This window comes from Diaporthe batatas (genome assembly GCF_019321695.1).
Source record: "Diaporthe batatas strain CRI 302-4 chromosome Unknown Contig00029, whole genome shotgun sequence".
NCBI classification, from domain to species: domain Eukaryota; kingdom Fungi; phylum Ascomycota; class Sordariomycetes; order Diaporthales; family Diaporthaceae; genus Diaporthe; species Diaporthe batatas.
This window is the reverse complement of record NW_025408576.1, coordinates 195,025-214,903: the sequence shown is the minus strand read 5'-3', so window position 1 is coordinate 214,903 and position 19,879 is coordinate 195,025. Positions and strand designations below refer to the sequence as shown.

The 19,879-nt window shown below is 47.5% G+C and overlaps 7 protein-coding genes across 7 annotated transcripts; 3 read left to right on the top strand and 4 right to left on the bottom strand.

Moving 5' to 3' along the window:
* Nucleotides 1-1,479: 1,479 nt before the first annotated feature.
* KVR01_013653 (uncharacterized protein) lies at nucleotides 1,480-3,690 on the top strand (the record flags this gene model as incomplete). The annotated part of the gene is made up of 4 exons (XM_044783151.1): nucleotides 1,480-1,889; nucleotides 1,951-2,548; nucleotides 2,722-3,240; nucleotides 3,316-3,690. 4 exons carry the CDS (start codon nucleotides 1,480-1,482, stop codon nucleotides 3,688-3,690), a joined length of 1,902 nt encoding a protein of 633 aa, XP_044637428.1.
* An 842-nt stretch (nucleotides 3,691-4,532) lies between these two features.
* On the top strand, nucleotides 4,533-5,048 carry KVR01_013598 (uncharacterized protein; the record flags this gene model as incomplete). Its single annotated transcript, XM_044784697.1, has 1 exon — nucleotides 4,533-5,048. One exon carries the CDS (start codon nucleotides 4,533-4,535, stop codon nucleotides 5,046-5,048), a length of 516 nt encoding a protein of 171 aa, XP_044637373.1.
* A 583-nt stretch (nucleotides 5,049-5,631) lies between these two features.
* On the bottom strand, nucleotides 5,632-6,227 carry KVR01_013617 (uncharacterized protein; the record flags this gene model as incomplete). The annotated part of the gene is made up of 2 exons (XM_044786141.1): nucleotides 5,632-5,794; nucleotides 5,869-6,227. The coding sequence occupies 2 exons, from the start codon at nucleotides 6,225-6,227 to the stop codon at nucleotides 5,632-5,634; spliced, it is 522 nt and encodes a 173-aa protein (XP_044637392.1).
* Nucleotides 6,228-6,955: 728 nt separating this feature from the next.
* On the bottom strand, nucleotides 6,956-8,681 carry KVR01_013636 (uncharacterized protein; the record flags this gene model as incomplete). The annotated part of the gene is made up of 3 exons (XM_044791701.1): nucleotides 8,387-8,681; nucleotides 7,260-8,311; nucleotides 6,956-7,195 (listed from the first exon to the last, which is right to left on the bottom strand). The coding sequence occupies exons 1-3, from the start codon at nucleotides 8,604-8,606 to the stop codon at nucleotides 6,956-6,958; spliced, it is 1,512 nt and encodes a 503-aa protein (XP_044637411.1). The 5' UTR covers nucleotides 8,607-8,681.
* Nucleotides 8,682-9,458: 777 nt separating this feature from the next.
* On the bottom strand, nucleotides 9,459-11,151 carry KVR01_013649 (uncharacterized protein; the record flags this gene model as incomplete). Its single annotated transcript, XM_044781674.1, has 2 exons — nucleotides 9,459-9,703; nucleotides 9,766-11,151. The coding sequence occupies one exon, from the start codon at nucleotides 11,149-11,151 to the stop codon at nucleotides 9,931-9,933; it is 1,221 nt and encodes a 406-aa protein (XP_044637424.1). The 3' UTR covers nucleotides 9,459-9,703; nucleotides 9,766-9,930.
* A 1,141-nt stretch (nucleotides 11,152-12,292) lies between these two features.
* KVR01_013593 (uncharacterized protein) lies at nucleotides 12,293-13,048 on the top strand (the record flags this gene model as incomplete). The annotated part of the gene is made up of 2 exons (XM_044784742.1): nucleotides 12,293-12,978; nucleotides 13,009-13,048. The coding sequence occupies 2 exons, from the start codon at nucleotides 12,293-12,295 to the stop codon at nucleotides 13,046-13,048; spliced, it is 726 nt and encodes a 241-aa protein (XP_044637368.1).
* Nucleotides 13,049-13,565: 517 nt separating this feature from the next.
* KVR01_013631 (uncharacterized protein) lies at nucleotides 13,566-14,346 on the bottom strand (the record flags this gene model as incomplete). The annotated part of the gene is made up of 2 exons (XM_044781673.1): nucleotides 13,862-14,346; nucleotides 13,566-13,822 (listed from the first exon to the last, which is right to left on the bottom strand). Exons 1-2 carry the CDS (start codon nucleotides 14,316-14,318, stop codon nucleotides 13,566-13,568), a joined length of 714 nt encoding a protein of 237 aa, XP_044637406.1. The 5' UTR covers nucleotides 14,319-14,346.
* Nucleotides 14,347-19,879: the final 5,533 nt, after the last annotated feature.

The window sequence follows — 19,879 nt, the reverse complement described above, 5'->3', positions numbered from 1 at the left end:
CCAAGAGCTACATGGACAATTAACCATACAATTACTAGACCGAACATTACAAGTCCAACTTACACGAGACTGACCAGCCAGCATCCGTCCACCCACCGAGGTGGCTGTTTCCGCCCCCCAACCGGGCACCCATCTATTTCTTTACGTCCACCAAGGTCCTATCATTGTTAAAAGAACACAATACGATTTAAAGCGCTAATTTAAGTGTATGACAAATTTCTCCGAACTTCTCTAAAACCTTAACACTTGAAGGTAACTACAAAGCCCTCTACCTAGGTAGACCCTTCCCGGCGGGCCCTTGCTGACCCCGTATGCCTCCATAGCTATATTGTCCACTTGTACCCTCGCTGGCCTTCTATTACCTCTGCGCACTTGGTAATGAGAGAGCCAGTGGGGCGCGGAGGGCGGAGGGCTCTACACCTTTAAACCTATGGTTTAATATCTTTCTAGTTTCGCCTCTATTCTGTGTACGTCCGAAGACATACATGGCTTCATATAAGTGGTAGAAAATGGAGGATCTCAAAAAGACACTTGAAAACATTAGCTACCTAGGTACGTATAGCTATTTTCTTGTGCTCGGCGGCCGGGAAAAAAAAATAGCTCGGCGAGGGGACGCCTCCTGGGGACTGACTCCCGGTGTTGGGGTGCGGTCACTTTTCTAATATAAGTTAGTGCGTCCGGAAAGACGGCTCCTTCCCGAGATCGTTGCCGTCTGCGTCGTCTTAGTGTTATTATTAGGCACTGCAATGTAGTTGGTCAGTTTTCCGATCGATCTACAGTAGACTCGGACGCTTGCGATGCTAGTGGTAGTGAACTTGGAAGAAAGTGTCGCTCAGAGCTGGCCAAAATTGCACCTGTCTAAACATCGACTCGTTCAGGCACACCTCCGGTTGAAAAAACGTGGGCATGTTGCAGTACTTCGTTTTTTTGATTCACTGAAACCCCGAGTCAAGCGCCTACACCGTTGCTCCTTAAAAGAGGCCAATTATGGGGCCATGCATGTCGGCTTGTCTTCGATTCGCCAGATGCGGACGGGGCCGAGCCGGCGCCGTGAGACAGTGAACGCTTGAACCATGCGTGGGGTCTACCGCAAGTAATATCTGTTCTTCTGCATACCCTAGGGTACCTAGTCCCTTGGTACGCACGCCCTCCTTGACGAGGGCTGGAAACAACGGATGTAGGCAAAAGGCTTTTCCTATCATTCAGAGTGCTTTGTTGGTACGCTTCACCGGCCTTCGCCTCGGTAGCCGAAGGCTCCTGCTAGTAGTCGCACTCGACTCGGTCGGTCTGTTCTATCTCTCCGAGCGTAGCAGTACATTTGTATAAAGACGACAACTTAGCCAGACAAGAGCAAAGATAAAACCGTTTAAGCATATCCAGGCAACTAGACTTAGACATACACCTGCACCCACTCGTCCGTTTCTTGATATTATTTTTGACTGGACAGCTCACCAGAAGACCTCGCAGGCCACAATAATCATGGCTGCCATTACCGACCTGAAGCAGAAATATGATGCCGAGCGAGACAAGCGCGTTCGCCGTGACAACGTTGACCAGTTTGTCGACTTCTGGGCTCCGGAGCTAAAGGATCTAGACAAGGATCCGTTCATCGACTACGATGCGCTCGAAGCCAAAGGGTTGCCCCCCCAGGTCCAGAGCGGCGAGGACCTGACTCTGCTCGTCATCGGAGCGGCCCACACTGGAATTTACTCGGCTGCTCGCGCTATTGAGGCTGGTATCCCAAAGGAGAAGATACTCTGCGTCGACAACGCCGGAGGTTTCGGCGGTACTTGGTACTGGAACCGGTATCCTGGTGTGATGTGCGACGTGGAGGGCTATTGTTATCTCCCTCTTCTTGACGAAACCATGTACCGTCCCAAGCACAAATAGTGAGTGGGAACTCGACACCGTTGAATCCTGGAGAATGCAAGTACTGAACGACTCTCACAGCTCTTATGGTGCGGAGATTCGCGGCCAGGACGAGCGTGCCGCTGCCCACTATGGAATCACCGCTTTGTTCTCGACCATCGTCAAGAAGCAGGTCTGGGACGAGGCCTCGGCCAGGTGGATTGTCAGCGTGGTCCGAGAGCGCGGGCCTGGACGAGAAAGTCAAGAGATCACCCTGCGTGCCCAATTTGTCATGCACGCCGCCGGTCCGTTCTCGAAACCTCACATCCCGAAGCTCCCTGGCTTCGACAAGTTCCGCGCCAACAATCAAATCCTCCACTCCGCCCGATGGGACTGGAACCTCACAGGAGGCACCCAAGAGCGACCTGAGATGGTCAAGCTCCAGGACAAGCGGGTTGCTATCATCGGCACCGGCGCGACGGCTGTCCAGATCATCCCCGAGTTGGCCAAATGGGTCAAGCATTTGTATGTGATCCAACGCACGCCAACTTACATCGGACCACGCAACCAGACGGAGACCACCGACGAAATGTGGGCCAAGGTGGTGGCCAGCGGAAAGGGGTGGCAGAGGAAGCGCATGGATCACTTTGACTCATTCATATCCAACGTGCCTGACCGGGTCGATCAGATCAACGATGGTGTAAGCAGCTTCCTGAACTGTTCCTCCCCTCTACCCACTCCGGGGTCCACGGGTGTGTTCGTTTGGAAACCCAGATTCGTAGTCTCCCTTCGCTGCCTATTTGCCACTTTTCTCCTTACTCCTGTCTTCCCCAATGCACTAGGCGGATGCTAATTTTGAGACTTTTTAACTAGTGGACCCAAACGCAGTCATTTGCTGGATACTCGGGGGGTGGCGGCAAGATAATCCGACCCCAGGATGTGGAAAAGCATATGGAAACCTTTTTCGAGCTTGATGTACCACGTGCCGAACAAATGAGGAAATACATCGACAGCAAGGTCCATGATAAATCCGTGGCTGAAAAGCTCAAGCCTTGGTACGGCGGGTGGTGCAAGCGACCGGCATTCCACGACCACTACCTCGACACTTTCAACCGGGATAACGTCACCTTGGTTGACACCGATGGCAAAGGCATTGACGCCTACTCCGAAAATGGTCTTGTGGTCAACGGAGAGGAGTACAATGTCGACCTCATCGTGTTTGCTACGGGCTTCACTGTAACAGGGACCAAAGGCGGCTGCCCCACTCAGCAAACTGGGGCCCCAGTCATTGGTCGTGATGGCCGCAGCTTGGAGGAGAAGTGGCTGGGAAGCGACTATGCTACCCTCTTTGGATCGGCGACGAACGAATTTCCCAACTACTTTTTCCAAGGTGTTAGTACCCCCCTTCTGAACATTAAATAGACTACGTGTTCCACTTGCAAACCATCAGCTAACATCATCTAATAGCCCATGGGTAACGGCGCAACTCCTAATATCTGCTCTTCATCCGACTTGACAGCAAGGATTGTTGCCCATACCATCGCAAGGGCCCGGCAGGAAGCACAGGTCGCAGATAAAGCTGTCATCGAGGCAACCCGCAACGCCGAGCTGTGGTGGACTGATGAAATCAAACGAAGGGCACTGTGGTTCAGCCTCTTGCCGACATGCACCCCAGGATTTTTCAATGGAGAAAGCAAGGGTTTCTTTGACAAGAAGACACCGGAGCAGATCGACGCGGAATTGAGGCGCATGCCATGGGGCACTGGGCCCCTCGACTACAAGGCCCGGATGTGTTCGTGGATGGATCTCGGCTCGCTGGACGGATTCACCGTCCGCAATTAGATTCGAGAGTGAGGCATGAGACATATACATAGAGAGACAACAATACACTGCCGTCAATTATATATCTGGCGTCTTCAAAAGAAGCTTGTATCTGGTGATATTAACTCGGGCTGATTTTGTAGTTATCAATGGTTAGTCAAGAGTCTGCTAAACTAATTATTTTAACGCCAGTAAGCATAGGACTTCACAGCAGACTCCAAATGTTTATCTGGTCATTTGGCTTTCTACGTGATGAGCCTACCGGCAGCTCGTCCCACAATGGGTCATCCTGTGATTCTACAGGGGACCAACTGCCATTCTGCAAGTTACTGTAAAAGACGGGTGAGAAGTACTCAGGTAAAATTACTTGTCCGTTCACCACGCTTTGTTCGCAATGCATTGTGAGTACTTGTACTTCTGTGTACAGACCCTCGGTGACTTGGGTCGACGTGCAACAAGCTGAGCACAATGACATTGTCTTCAGACTCCAGATATTCTTTCACTACCCCGTACTTCCAATTGTTTTTTCAGGGCCTCTGCTGACATGTGAATTGAGCCACTGGCAGTAACAATGGCATTTTCCCTATGAAGAACTATCCTCTTTGATGCCTAATCAGCCATCCAAAACACGCCCTGTTCCCATCAAGTATAGATAGAGCCGAATTATCCGTATTATACTACAGCAACTCCTCTCACCTATTCACCAGGCACCTGCCACTCCAGTCATACAGAGAGGCTGACTTTCCCATCCAAGGGCTGAGCGCTAGTCTGCTCTTTGGATTTTGCATTGAGTTCCATCCCCTGCCCCATTTCGCTGCTTACTTACACATCATCACAGTTTCCAGCCCCAACCTTCAACGAGCATGGCGGAATTCCAGGCAAGGTTGGGCGATATGGAGAGAAACGCCGGCGCAGCCCTCGCCCTTGCCATCATTGCCATTCTCGTAGAGGTTGTTATGATGACTTTCATTTTTCGGCACGGACGGCAGCGAGATCGAGGGCAACGGTCGGTTGACGTTGAGCGTGGCCTTGACTTCCAGGATACGAACCGTCATCAGCCTCAGGACCCTCCCTTGGCGGCTCCGGCCCCGACCCGGTCTCGGAACCCTGTTGGGCACTCGCCAGCGGACGCTCTTGGTCGGCCAGTCGCAGCATACGAAAGCCAGGGGGATGAGCTGCATGGGGAGGCTGACGATTATTACAACCCATCCCCGATCTCTAAGCGGCCGACCTATGATGTGGGCAGCGGCATGGGCGCGCAGACACATGGAACAGACTATACGAGGCACCGGCGCCAGTCATCAGGCGATGGACCCCGCACCAACAGGAATGACGCCGACTACGGTAGGAAGGGTAACAAATTTGCCCACGGCACTTAAAGGAGTCTCGACGGTACTGCTCGGTAGACTGGCTTCAAGGTAGGTCACAGGTTTGTAAGCTCTCACATTTGCCGCCGGTATTTGTTCTAGCCCCGGCTCTATTATCCTCATGTCAGACTGATGCGTGCTTGATACGTCTTGGCCCATGAAAGGTAAGTAGTGCTTCATGTTCCCAGCGAAGCAAACTAGACAGATTACATACTTGACTTGAAAACCCACAGTTTCCACAGCAGCTTCAACAGATACCGAGTATGTCTCCTTTCCGTGCAATTTCATTTGTCCTCGGTTTCGCTAATTCTGATTGTGAATGTGTCCGCCTCGGCGGGTTGCCCCCTAATGACGCAGACAAGCTGTCTCGCAAGAAGGAAGCTCTAGCGTAGCACCCGCGACTGACAACAGCCTCTTGAGACATTGGAATTTTGTATGCTTTGTGATTTTTTATATTGTTTTACCTGCTTTCTAAAAAATTTACATAGGTGCTTTTCGGGCCGCTCTTCAAGTTTTCAATCCAGAGACGGCACAGCCCTGTGCCAGCCACCACCAACCTCGTTTACTATTATCTAAAGGCTACAGGCCCTCGCATCTAGAACCCCAGGAAACTAGAAAGGTAGTCGGCCTTGCCCACTTGAACACCTTTAGACCGGAGGATTGAGTAGCCAGTCACCAAGTGGAAATAGAAGTTAGGCAGGCCGTGGTTGACAACTGCAGCCTTGACGGTAGACTTGTGTGTCTTCCCAAGGGCAGGGCTGCATAGATCATCAGTATCATGTTCTGCTGTACCAGCACTACCCTAGGGTAGCATCTAACGGACGACACTCACAGGTCAATGGTGGTCTCCTCTCTCCCAGCAGCCTTGCTTGCATCGGCAGATTTCAGCAGCTCAAGTGTCTTCTGGACCACCTTGCGGAGACCTGCCACCGTCTTCTCATCGGCCTCGAAAGGCGTAATCTCTTGTCCGGTTAGGCGGCCAAGGTTGATCTGTGCGATCTTTGCCGTGTTCTGGACCTGGAAGTTCAGAGGCAGCTGGTCCTCAACCAGGCGTGCCTCGAAGAACGTTGCGTCGACATCGACACCCTTTTCCTTAGCATAAGCCTCAGCTTTGGACAGGATGTGGTCGTATGTTGTCAGGCCCTTGATAAAGATGGGGACGACAAAGTCATATGTGGCGTTGGTAGACATGGTCAAGGGGATGCGTGTGATGTGCGTAGGTTAAGGAGGTAATCGGGATAGTATTTGTTAAAGAAGAAAACGTGTAATAATTATTTGAGGCGCGGTCAATGGAATGCTGTCTTAAGAACTCAGGATGCGCCTCGCTCATTATATAGCCCAGTCAGCCCCAGGTCTTAGCCACAATGTTGGGACACAACGCAGCTCAGCGGTCGAATAGTAGCGATCACGTATGCTGGATGGGGCCTTGCATCTTTGACGTTATGACAAAGTCCACCGGCGAATAGTGTTATCTGAAGCCTATGTCTCAACGTTTCGCTGTTGGACACCCGGGATGCTGTCGAAATGTGGTCCGATTGGTGGTTGGCAGCATTTGCGAGCTTGTCTACGTGAATGGCGTCATGCGGGGCCGGCAGCCAGCCTGTGATGTGCTACCAGGCCGATTGATTATTCAGACCGCAAGATCTGGCTTGAAGACGGGCATAAGTTATTCATTGGACATCAGCATACTGACTAAATTGATCATCCAATCCTATGCAATGGAACGATCTCAAGGCTATGTTCTCCTAGCCCTTGTAAAGTACCCGCGTCTGTCGATCGCCAGATGAGGTGCCATGATGGTATTCAGTCCAATTCCAAGCCACGAGCACCTTCTACGCAAGCAGACCTCTGCATGCCATCTGGTGGGTTCTTTGACGACTTGCAGAGAGTGGAGAGAGAGGCCCAAGGGTCGGAAGTATCTAAGGTCGCCATCTGAAGTCAGGATGCTTCCAGTCAAGATTCTGGACTTCTTCCTTGCTCAAGCCAGCTAGCTCGACCGTAGATCTCTTTGAATCCCTCTGTCGGTTATCAAAGCGCATCCACATTTCTGTCGCAACTCCAACTAAACACCACGTGCTTGATGTCCCCAGGTTGATGCCGTTGGCGATGGGGTAGTAGGGCCCATCAAACGGCAGGAAAGCCCACGTCGAGACGAGGCCCTAGCGAAGTACGGGAGGTTAGACGAACAGCACAAGGATTTCGAGGACGACAGCATCTACTCACCCCGAAAGCAGAAACCATCACGTTTGTCGCCATTGCCGCCGTTCGACCACTGTCATTGACAACATTGCAGCTGATTTGCGCATTGGTCATGCTGCCCATGGTATATAGCGTACTGGCGATCAGAAATGTCGCCGCATAGCGAGCGTGTGGGTTAAGCGTCCCGAGGAATATGGCATAGCCAGTGAGAACCGGCAGGGCGGTCAAGGTCATGATAATTTGCCGCCTGTCGATGGCCCACGAGAGCCCGGAGAGTGCCACTGTGAGTACGGCCCCGACGACATTTGGTGGCACAGTGTACAGCTGCTGCCTCGTTACTGGCGCGTCTGGATAGATGGAAGCCACGACAGTCGGTAGAAAGTTCCCCAGGCCCTGGACCGTCAAGGCGTTCATACAGAGCATAAAGCCCGTGGCCAGTGTGATGGGATTGGCGATTCCACGCCACAATTTCGTGCGGTTCATCTTGTCCAGCAGAACGTTCCCTGCCAGTCTCTCCGCCGAGACGCGATGTGCCACCAATCGACGTTCCTCGGGTGTCAGCCATCGAGCAGTCTCCGGTCGATCAGTCATGAGGAAGAATGCCACGATAGAAACCCCGACAGTGATGATTCCCTCAACGAAAAATATCAATCGCCATCCATGTAGCATCCCGATGCCTGGGATGGTGAGAATGGCCGAAGCCAACAGGCCGCCAAATGCTGCGGCCAGTGGGGCCATGGCGATATACAAAGACAGGCGGAAGCCGAGCTCTGCGCGGCAGTACCATCGAGAAAGATAATACGCCATTCCTGGCATCACCACGCTCTCGAAAGCACCGACCAGAAAGCGTACGGCGAAGAGCTGGCCTGGAGTGCGCACAAGCCCCGTGCCGATCGAGGCGATACCAAAGGCGAGGGTGCATCCGGGCAGAAACCAGCCGGGTCCAATCCATTTGCAGCAGATGTTCATGGGTATCTGGAATATTATATACGCAGTTGAGAAGCAGGTCAGGGCTATGTTGAAGTCGTACCCACGCAGACCGACCTCCTGCTCGAGCCCAGCAATTCTCGCGTTACCTTGACATATACACAGCCAGCGTTAGTGCCCAGCGACTCTTGAAGTGAAACCGGATTCAGGGTGATCTAGCGTACCTATATTGGCGCGATCAATAAAACAACAAATGTAAAGAAGACAGGCCATCGGACAAATGGCGAAATCAATCTTTGTCCTCAGACGTTTCTCCATGGCAGCAGTGATTGCGGGAACCTGCTGCCCACCGGAATCCGAAGAGTTCTCATGTTCAAGGCTGTGGCGATGGTCCTCGGTCTTCATGACGCCCTTTTGAGTGATTGTGGTGGTTGGCACATCCATGGCTGCGGGGCCTGATGAGCGCAGAAGGTAAAGATGTCACCAGATAAGCCTCCTGAGAGTTCGACGGCGGATGAGTAATATACAACTGTAGAATCTAGACATCGCATCGGTGCCCAGAGTGGAGGTCCTGCACTCCACCCCAACTTTAAGCCAAATGCATGTCTCGGCAGCAAAGCGGCCAAAGCTGCATGAGCTCGACCAGTCGGGACTGAACCTTATGTGAGCCTGAGGTTGCACCACATCATCGGGCATGATATGACTGTCATCCTGCCCCTTGGTAAATCACAATCTGTGCGAGCTGGGACGAATGTATTACAGCCTCTGACGTGCTTGGCGCGCTGCATGAGCGGGAGGCGGTAAAAGGACCGTCAGCTTGTCGACTTTGTGCACCCGCATCCTCTCGGGACAAGAGAGCCGGGATCAAGTGTTGAGACGCCAGGCCGTGAAACCTTTGTGCATGGCAGTCGACATAAGCAGTCGACATAAGCAGTCGACATAAGCAGTCGACATAAGCAGTCGACATAAGCAGTCGACATAAGCAGTCGACATAAACGGATGGGATCTGCGGGCCTTCGTGGCGAGACCATTGCTGCATCCTTCTTCTGTGAGATATCCTTCTTTCGACAGGTTGATATCGCGAAAGTGCGACGGCCTGCTATCGTATAGGATAGCATCGTTAATTCTGCGTCTACTACCCCATGCTCTTCCTGGCTACAAGCTCCCTCAACCTTCCGCTACACTGCAATATCTATTCTTTCTGACTGTCTACAGCACAACTTCCAGGGCTCTTAGAAGATAGGACCTCACAGGATCACCTTTCAGGGAACAGCATCAAGGGCAACCCTGAATAGATGGCTAACGAAATCATTTCTATCCATAAGTGAATTAGGCTGGTGGTAGACCCCCAGTCTGCTACGGCATCATGTGATTCTTTTTTGTTGGAGTTGGGGGGGTGGGTGTTACATTAATATTGTATGTTAGTGAGACCGCCACTGTTGTAACCTGAAATCATGCTCAAATTAGGTAACTTGTACCCGAATTGCCCTGAGGCCCCCCGTCCACCATGGGCATCTCAGCGAGATGAGACCGCATGCGCCCTGCGACCCCGGTTAGCTTTCATTCTCGCGCCTTGAGTGTTTAGCGGAGATATCACACTTACGCAGTATTTCAATCCAAGCTCTGATACCATCGTCGCACCTGGTCCTCTAGTTGTGACCCAGAAAAGCACCAGCCACATCTTGCCATCATCCTCAGACAATCTTACCGCAGGCCATCTAGCAGAAGCTCGCGTTAGACTATGCTACTCACGAGAACTGGCACGGCTTCAATGTTCACATGATAGAGCCTTGCCTTTGAATGCAATGGAGACATTCGCCTGCGATGCCAGGACCTTCAACTCTGGCAAGACGTCTCCGTCACATCCTTGGTTCGGATCGTCCACCCATCCGGGGAACTGGACTTCCCTCATCCTCGAAAATCGGCCGGCGGGGCCACATTCATTGAAAAACATTGTGAACTCGGTCCTCAGGCTTGCGTTCTTTCGACGGGTTTCAGCTGACTGGCCATTCGTCGGTTGGTCGGGCTCTCCGATCAAGGCCAAGCGCTCAAGGCACGTGGGTAAGAAGTCATAAAATCGTCTCTCAGCCATCAGTTCCGTGTTGACGGTAGACGATGAGATGTCACCCCCGGAGAAACAAGCCAAGTGAATCGTCAAGTCTTTAAGCACCATGAAGGAGGCGAGCTGGTCCTTCAGACTGCGAGGTTGATTTTCAGGAGCCGTACCAATCTGGGTCCCATCGGGGTTGAACTCAAGCGTGTCGATGGTCGCCGCGTGACGTGCAATGGCTGCTCCCATTGCCTCGTTGAGATATTCACCGTCGCGGGGTGATTCTGCGTTCCCCTGACCCCAGTGCAAGACGAGCTTCCTCACAACTTTACATGCACTCATCAATGCATCCAAACCGGCAGGACTGATGTCCGAATCCTCAAAGACCAGCTCCTCAATCGTCGATGTGCCTGTCGAAGCCCCACCGACAGCCGCGAGATTTTGAAGGTCGGTGACGGCGACCCGGATTCCATGTAGTCGCTTGATGTTTGGAAACGCATCGCGGCTGAACAGGACAGGGAACTGACCCAGGGATCTGGGTTTGTCGGAGCCTCCATGGAGCTTCGCCTCCCTTGCGTACCCTCGCCGTTCCGGGTGCCGTCGGAATGATAGGCCGAGCGACTGCATGTCCTCTCTTGAACGACCAGGAAGCAATTCGAGGCAGCGGTACAGCAGCGGAATGGCGAGGTCGTGAAAGCGTCTGTTGGTCCTGACGGAACTGAGGATGTCTCTTGAGCTGTCGGTCACGACTTCATTGAAAATATTGGCCAGGAGCTTGTCGGGCAATTCCTCGATGTAACATTTGTTAAGGTGTATCAAAGGCCGGATGTAGACACGGGCATTGATAGATTCCTCCTGGGCCCATAAAGCGCGGTGAAGCTCCTCGGCCCAGTCCCCTGCGCTTTCGTCAGCCCGGATGCACTCCAATATTCCGGCCATTTTCGACAGCAAGTGGTGGTGTTTTTACTCCGAGCGTGTACTTGAAGCTCATACAGAGCTGGAAGCGACCCCTCCACACAGGTAGTCGATCAAGACCCAGCTTTAGATGTCACGCAGTGTTTCGACCGTGTTTACATTGGGAATATGTGGTTTCGCTTCTATTCCGTATACTCATTGGGAATATATAATGATGATGCCTGGAAAGGGGGACATCCGATGTCGAAAGACAACATCTCAGGAACCAGGCAATGTTATTATAGGTCTCGCGAAAAACACGATATCTATGACGTACAGTGGCTGAAGGTGTCTCGCAATTGCCGTCTGTTTACAGTATTATTCTGCACTCGTGCTGCCGTGATTTATCAACGTCTCACGTTTCTTCTGTGGCCATAATTTCATCACATTCCAGACCATCACAGGCTTCGTTGATATTCGTCACGGACTCGATGACAACGCGCCGCAAATCGACGGACTAGACTCTTTTGGACAACATTTTTCGGAGAGATATCGGTCCCTCGAGCTATCAAATATGCAATTGCAGACACTAGTACTGATTAGACACAGAGGTTAATGAACGGGCTTCTCTGCGCTGTGACATCTCCAAGATTGTGGGTGAATAACAGCCAGCACCACAGGGGGCCTGCCCTTCCAAGGTTTCCCGCCAACCTTGGAGAGCACACCAACATTGCGGAACCTTGCTGGCGAAAGTTTCGATTGCTCGCCGGAAACTTCCAATGCATGATCTCTGCGTGCATTAAATGGTAAGCGAGATTGAGAAATGTACAATACGACGATTAGAGTTCACTCAGCACAGGCAAATAGTGATATAATATCCATATTTGGTCCTGATCTGAACAAGAACAGGAAAGAATGGCTAATTATAGCTGGCACACAACGTTGCACGTTGCGGAGAACCTGGTTGCCCGTCGGTAGAGTTCGCCAGGTTTGAGGCGACCGGGTTATCTTTGCAGGCGAGCGGCTGGTCACGGCGTCGGAACCGTGCTGCAGCAATATATCTCAACCACGTCCGGCCATTGGCATGGCTTTCTTGAGCACTGTTCATGGTTGGTTCTCATCTTTATTAGTACTCGTCTCAGGGAAAGACAAAACGAATTTCCCAACTTCTCACTTGGACAACGGGATGCTATTGCTCGCGATTGCTATAATTGTTGAGGCCCTCATCGGTCGAGCAACTGCTGATCCCTGGGATGGCGACAGAAAGCGAGGCAACGGCTTTTTCATGAAAACCCTCCCATTTAACAACTGGATTGTCCACGCCACCTACTCAGTCACACTGCCAAACATCCCATGCGGCTATGTTCCAGGCGGCGATGAGCAGGTGGCACTTTGGATCGGGATGCAAGACAACCCAGGCAACCGCAGCACCCTATACATGAGTTTCGTTCAACCACTGTTTGTCTGGGGTCCAACCCCTAATGTGGTAGTGGACCCGGCCTGCAACGCCGAGACATGGTGCGGCACCGCGAGTACGTGGGTCGGCGAGGAGCAAGTCCAGTACAGCGCCGGCTTCACGCCAGTCGCCGTCGGCACGACTCTAGACATGGAGATCTCTGTTGGTGAAGCGGTCACGCAGACAATCTACATCGGCAGGGAGGTGTTCTCGACCCAGACCGGCAGCCCTGGAATGCGCCCGGGGGTGTTTAACTCCCAGAGCGAGTGCATTACCAATTCTTGCGGCACTCTTGAGAGCTTTGAATGGAAGAATCTCAGGCTGACACTAAATAAGGCACAGCCGGACTGGGGCCCCAAGATGAAATTAGCGAATGCTACGACCGCGGGCTGGGAAACGCCAGATTCTGGTGTCACGTGGACCAACAAATGAATCAAAGTCGACAGGGACTACATGTATATGGATAACAGTGTACATGAATGCTAGACCGGGTCTGCAGAGACATTCAATTCTGGAGGCTGCGTCGAAGTACTCATCAAACATAACCTCCATGGCGTTTAAAGCAGTACATGGGTAGGTAGATAGATAGTCATGTGGCAAATTCACCACCCTGTGGCAGTGTTCCATGGACGACATCACTTGCAGTCTATGCCACTTGAACACTTCCCTATTGCGGTTACAATATCCTACCCAATTATTGAAATCCAGCTCTGTTGATTTATTCTATGAATCCCATAGGCCTAACAGCCTAAAGACCAGTCAGTCTACTACCCGGGCATGCCCCTTTTACTCAAGGATCTCTCACCACTATTGTTTTTTCCTTGTACCTGAGTTCAACAACAAACCGTCAACCAGCCACTGTAGCAGTTCAAATCTATCCATGCTGTTGCAATGCGCATCTAATAATTTAAAATTCAAGAGGCGCCATTATGCTTATTTCCCGAATATACTTCCCTCCCTAATGCGCCGTTCCTGCTGGGGCATTTCCCCCCTGGGGCCCATACTAAGCATTTGCTACGGTATACCAATCGTCATCCTGCTGCAGGTACAGCTGGCTTTGCCGATATTCATTGAGGTAGTCGGCCGAGTCGGGCATGACGGCTGGGCTATAACCCTCGCCTGAATAATCCCCGGGCGGAGGCATGGTCGACTGTTCTATGTGTCCATCGGAAGCTGCAACCACATACCCGGCCTCAGAAGAGTCAGGGTAGAATGTTCCATCCCCGCCTTGGTTCCAGTCTTGGTCCTCCGCGTCTTTTCCTTAATAGTCGTTGCTCCTCAGCATGGCTGGGGGTGGACTCAGGTGCCCTGGGTAAGCCTCGTAGTTCTGAGAATCATCATGGTGGTTCTCATAGCCGGGGCTGTCCACGTCGTCTATGACAAATTGTGAGGAGTCCGGATGAGGCAGGCTTTCGCCGTTCCATGCCGAGTACTGTTCGCCTGTCTGCTGAGCGGCTTCAGAGTCTCCGTAATAGTCTCCTTCACCGCGAGGGATATCCGAGTGAGAGGCCCCGGGATCTGACCCAGCCAGCGTGGAGTCGTCGCTTAGGCCAGTAGTCATCCTCTCCGGCTGCCATGAGTAACGGTCCTCATCTATGACCCCGGCCTCACCGGCCTCTAGTTTCCCACCCTCACCCTCACCAGCAATGCCCCGACTTCCGAGTCCTTCCAACTTGGCCTCGGCTTCAGCGTTGCTCTGCTTGATTTTACCGCTCAGCATGACCTCACAGATACCGCCGAGGGCACCCAGTATCATGATACCGAACAAGCAACCCAGTATCAAGATTGCTATTTCCCACTTTTCCAGTGGGCCATCTCCTGTTAATGACCGAACTTCGGGGTGAAACTTCTCGAAGTCCCAATCTTCCAGTGGGCCATCTCCTGTTAATGACCGAACTTCGGAGTGAAACTTCTCGTAGTCTGAGGACGCAGGAAGCGGCGACCCAGCGACTTGGGTCAATATGAGGCTCGACTGAATAAGGAATGAAATTGGCTTGTCCCTCAGATATGAGGGTGATCTGTAAGACGACATGTGGATTCTTGACGGCCTTTTGAAAGTTCCAAATGGTGTACAAAGAGAGCGTGGAGATTCTTCACGGTCAGAAAGTACTAGGACCGACAGATTTGGAATAAGGATAAAGGGCCAAGGTTTGGGGGATTAAAATCTGGTGCCGGAAAGTATTTAGTCAATTCATTTGAGGGCGCCCGGGCGCTCTCACCTCTAGCAAGAGGCCTTGCGGCCTCTATACAAGCATCGATCATTTGGGTTTCTGTCCGTGACAGTATCATGGCCCCGTACAAAATTGGCCCGTTACGGTTGATGGGGTATCAGGGACCTGTGTTGTTGCGGTGGCTGTCCCCGTGGCCCAAAACGAGGCCGGATGGTGCGAGCAGGGCCCAATGAGATGCAGTCCTCGAGGTCAATTGAAGAATTGTGAGAGACGGCCGGCCTGGCCTCGACCACGAGACCACCTGGGCGCACTGTACCTCGAAACACAAACATAACGAGACCGTGGCCAAGGGTCACTGCCAAGAGCATTCACTGCACCCATCGAAACCGCCGGAAACACCAACACAAAGTGGGTTGACTGGCGGCGGGCTGGCTCGGGACCTTTCTCGGCTCGATGGCTGGTCGATCACGGGGCACTTTGCAACATGGAAACTTGACGTCGTTCGGGGATTTTGCAAGAGACCTATTTAACCCAGCCTTTGAAGCCAAATTTGCCCTTGACCTTTGATAGCCGCGTTGGAAGCGCAAACATCCTTGCGTGCACGCCGTGTGAGACACAGCAGTTGCTCGAAGCGTCCCTGCTCATATAGCATGATTGGATATTTCATAGATGCCATTGGGGCATCCTGCAGTAGACATCAAGATGACGCAAAGAACCTGGCTACCAGGTATATACCCGTGGGTTCGCTCTCGCTCCGAGGAACCCACTGCTGGCGCAGTGGGTGCTAAAACCCCCGCACGGCTAAAACCCCTATATATTTAAGAAAAATAAAACACTATACTTAATTTAGTCTAACTTATTTAAATAAAAATAGTATAGACTATTTATACTTTTTTAGTTCTACTATTAAGCTAGAAGTGAATAGTTAGGGTTTTAAAAGAATAAAATATAATATATCTTTTAAAGATTAATTTAATTAAGTTTATTATATAGGACTTTTTATAGTGATTTTATAATTTATTATATTTATAATACTATTTATTATTAGAAGATATCTTTTTATATTAATATACTAGACTATATTAGTTTAGGTTAGTGTTATTAATTTTAATATAAATTAGTTTATTAAAAGTTAAAGTTATTATAAACTATAGGCTAGTTTTAATATTATTAAGTATTATATATAATATTACTATATAACTTAGGTAAATATAAGTTAATTGAAATAGGTAAAGATAAAAGCTGCTATTCCCTTAAGGGTTCTAGCTCTACTTAAGTAAATACCTATCTATTAGCTCTACTATATTATAAGTAAAACCACTTAAAAGTAGTCACTCAGCCTACTATACTACTAAACTAAGAGACAACCTCTAGGTAAGGTAATTATACTCTATTACTATATATAGTATTTAAATTTATAGTTTTAATAACTTTACTATAAATAAAAAAAAATAACTATTAATAATTAGGTTTATAATTATATAAAAGTAAATCTCTACTTTAAGAAGAAGTTATTAATATTTAAGATAATTAATATATTTTTAAAGAAGTTAAGGGATTATAAACTTAATTTAAAGTATATTAAAATTTATAAGAATTTTAAACTTAAAATTAAGGAATGTAAAGTTTTAACTTTTTTAAAAATATTAAAGTTAGAAAAGCTTAAAAAGAGGCTTAAATAAAGTTAAAACTAAATAAGGTTATAATAATATAATATAATTAAATAAAAACTAATTATAAAATTATAATAATAAATTTTTAACTTTATATTTAAAAGAAAAATAAAAATAGTATAAAATAAAAAAGTAGTTTTATAAACTTTATTTTTAAGAAATTTAAATAAAATAAATATAAAATTTTAGGGTTAAAGTTTAATTAAATTTCATTACTTTTATATTTATATAATTATAAATATATATTTTAAATAATTTTATATTAATATAAAAATATATTATTATAATCCTTATAATATAAAAGTATTTATAAAATATAATTAAAAATCTAAAGTTAAGGTTTTATAGTAAATTTTAAAAGAATATATTATATTATTTTTATATATTTTTCTTACTTATTATTTAATATTAAATTAAAATAAATATTTTTAAAAATTAAAGTAATTAAAAATAAACTTTATTTTAATTTAATTTTATTATATAACTTATAAAATAACTTTAATAAATAAATATATTAATTTTAAATATATTTATTAATTAATTTATTATATTTTTATAATTTTAATTAATAGAATTAATATAAAATAATTAATATAAATATAAAAGTAATTTTCTTTTAATATATATATAGTTGATTTTATTTAATTAATTAAAAATTAATTTATAATTAAATTTATAATATAATTTATAAAATATAATTTTATTATATTTATTTAATAAATACTTTAAATTTTATATAATAAATAAATAAATAAATAAATAAATAAATAAATAAATAAATAAATAAATAAATAAATAAATAAATAAATAAATAATAAATAAATAAATAAATAAATAAATAAATAAATAAATAAATAAATAAATAAATAAATAAATAAATAAATAAATAAATAAATAAATAAATAAATAAATAAATAATAAATAAATAAATAAATAATAAATAATAAATAAATAAATAAATAAATAAATAAATAAATAAATAAATAAAAAATAAATAAATAAATAAATAAAAAATAAATAAATAAATAAATAAATAAATAAATAAATAAATAAATAAATAAATAAACAAAATAAATAAATAAATAAATAAAAAATAAATAAATAAATAAATAAATAAATAAAATTATTACTTTATTTATTTTCTTTATTTTTTACTTTATATATTTTATTTATTTTCTTTACTTTATATACTTTATATAAGTTATAAAACTCTAACCCTAGGTTTTTAAAATTATTTTATAAATACTCTTTATATTATAAGGATTATAATAATATATTTTTTTATATTAATATAAAAGTATTTAAAATATATATTTATAATTATATAAATATTAAAAAGTAATAAAATTTAGTTAAACTCTAACCCTAGAATTTTATACTTATTTTATTTAAATTCCTTAAAAAATAAGGTCTATATAACTATTTTCCTTTACTTTATACTATTTTTATTAAGTAAGTTAGACTAAGTTAAGTATAGTGTTTTATTTTTCTTAAGTGTGTGGGGGTTTTGGCCGTGCGGGGGTTTTGGCACCCCCTACGCCGGCAGGCGTAGGGGGCAACCGAAGGTCTGACCCCCGGGTATTCATCGACACCAAGCTTTGTAGCAAGTGATGAGAATGCAACCTGAACCTTACCGGGGCCAGAGCTGCCTCCACTCCAGCTCTCGTCAAGCAGTACGATTACCACGATTACAATATGTACTGCAGCTTGATCAATACGCAAAATGCGGCGAGACCCTCGTCCTACGACCGGCCTCATCGTGCATCGGAGATATTGTAGCAAGTATGTATAGATATAGCCTGGGAAGCCAATCGGTCTCAAACCGCATCCAATTGACCACTGCCAGTGCAAGCTGTCCACGTGCAACCATCCGAGATCAATGCTACCAAGATAACAAGACTCCTCCGTCATCTCGACAACAGCGCATGAATGTGGCCACGGCTCGATCCGGAGTCGAGCTCACATGGATGATCGTCGCTCAGAACCTTGGACAGCCTCGGCACCCGGGAGCCACACCAACCTACCCCAGACGCCACACCTGTTCTCCCCCGCGTCCGATGGCGTCGAAACATCCCGGACAGCCCAGGGTCGTCCCTTGAGGAAACCCTCGGCTGGTGGGCGTTGGGATCACCACCTCGAACCGTTGGGCATGTGAAGCTTGACGTCACTAGGAGTAGCGGGCAGCATGGTGATGAACGGGTTGCTGGTCGCATATTGGTTCATGCTGCTCAAGTGCGCGTATCCTGACATATTTGGAGAGCTAATGGAGATGGATTGTGAGAACCAGTGTTCCAAGGTTTGGGCTGCAACATCCTAGACCCTGGACGAATACTGGACAACAAGTAAACTAAGTCACTATACTTGTTGACTGGTCGTGTGCACACTAAAATGCACACTACGATGGACATCACATCTGTATGTGTGTGCGTGTAGGTGAAGATGCGATGTGCTCGACTGTGATAGATCGTCAGAGACGGGGACAAAGTAAGTGAGAGCGACTGACTCGAAGCCCAAGAGACTCTGGGAAATCGGACAGCCGCTCAACCAGGGTGTGGATTAGCAAGTTTGTTGAGGGATGGATGTGGAGGAAGAGGGGTAGATGGTTGGCAAAGTTCGTCTGATCAAGCACCGGCAGAGCCTGACTAGAGATGACGGGACCTCGAAGTAGGCAACCCGGCCTGGACAAGCAGTCACCGTGAGACCGAATACTAGAGCGACCATTCAAAATGGACACAAGGCAAGAAGATTACGACGAATGGGAGCAAAGCTGAGGCTGCACAGCGTTGTTGTTTTTCCTTCTACACGTGTTCGTGAATCCAGTGGTCCGGAGATCCGGCCTTCCACGTCAGCCGTCCGAGGTGACGAGGCCCGGCACGGCCGCCGAGGAGAGTTTCTTCGCACGTCCTTGGGCCGGAATGCACGGCAAGAATAAACTACGTCGTGGGGTTGTGTCCCGTCCCGAGAGCACCGAGCGAGTTCCGGTTGAGATGATGCACATGTATGCAGTTGGTTCGAATGTTCTTAATCGGAGAATGTCGTTGAGCCAGTAGAAGAGCGCTCCCGGAAACACTGTACGAGGTCGACAGGCCGGAGTGGACTCGAAGCACTGAGCTGGGTGAGCCCACACCGGGTTTCAAGTCGCGAGCTTGAGAGATTAATCGCATGATGTTGAGATTGGTGGCACAACCGAGCCTCATTCGGGTTCGAAAATGGCCCCGTGGTAGCACTTGAGGAGGCAACGGGGTTCTATTCTGGATATCAATATTGTGCAATGCAGGCTAAACATCTGCACAGGGCCACTGGGCAACAAGTGCCAAGCCCGGAGGCTCAAGACACTCTTGACGCCGTAGTGCCCTGCGCTTAAAAAAGAAGACAGGGCTCCAGCTGATATGCCGCCGCACGCCAGCCGAAAGACAGACGGATGCTGTGGACCTGCAGCCTGCCCTCTTATCGCAGGGCAAGCTGAGAGACAA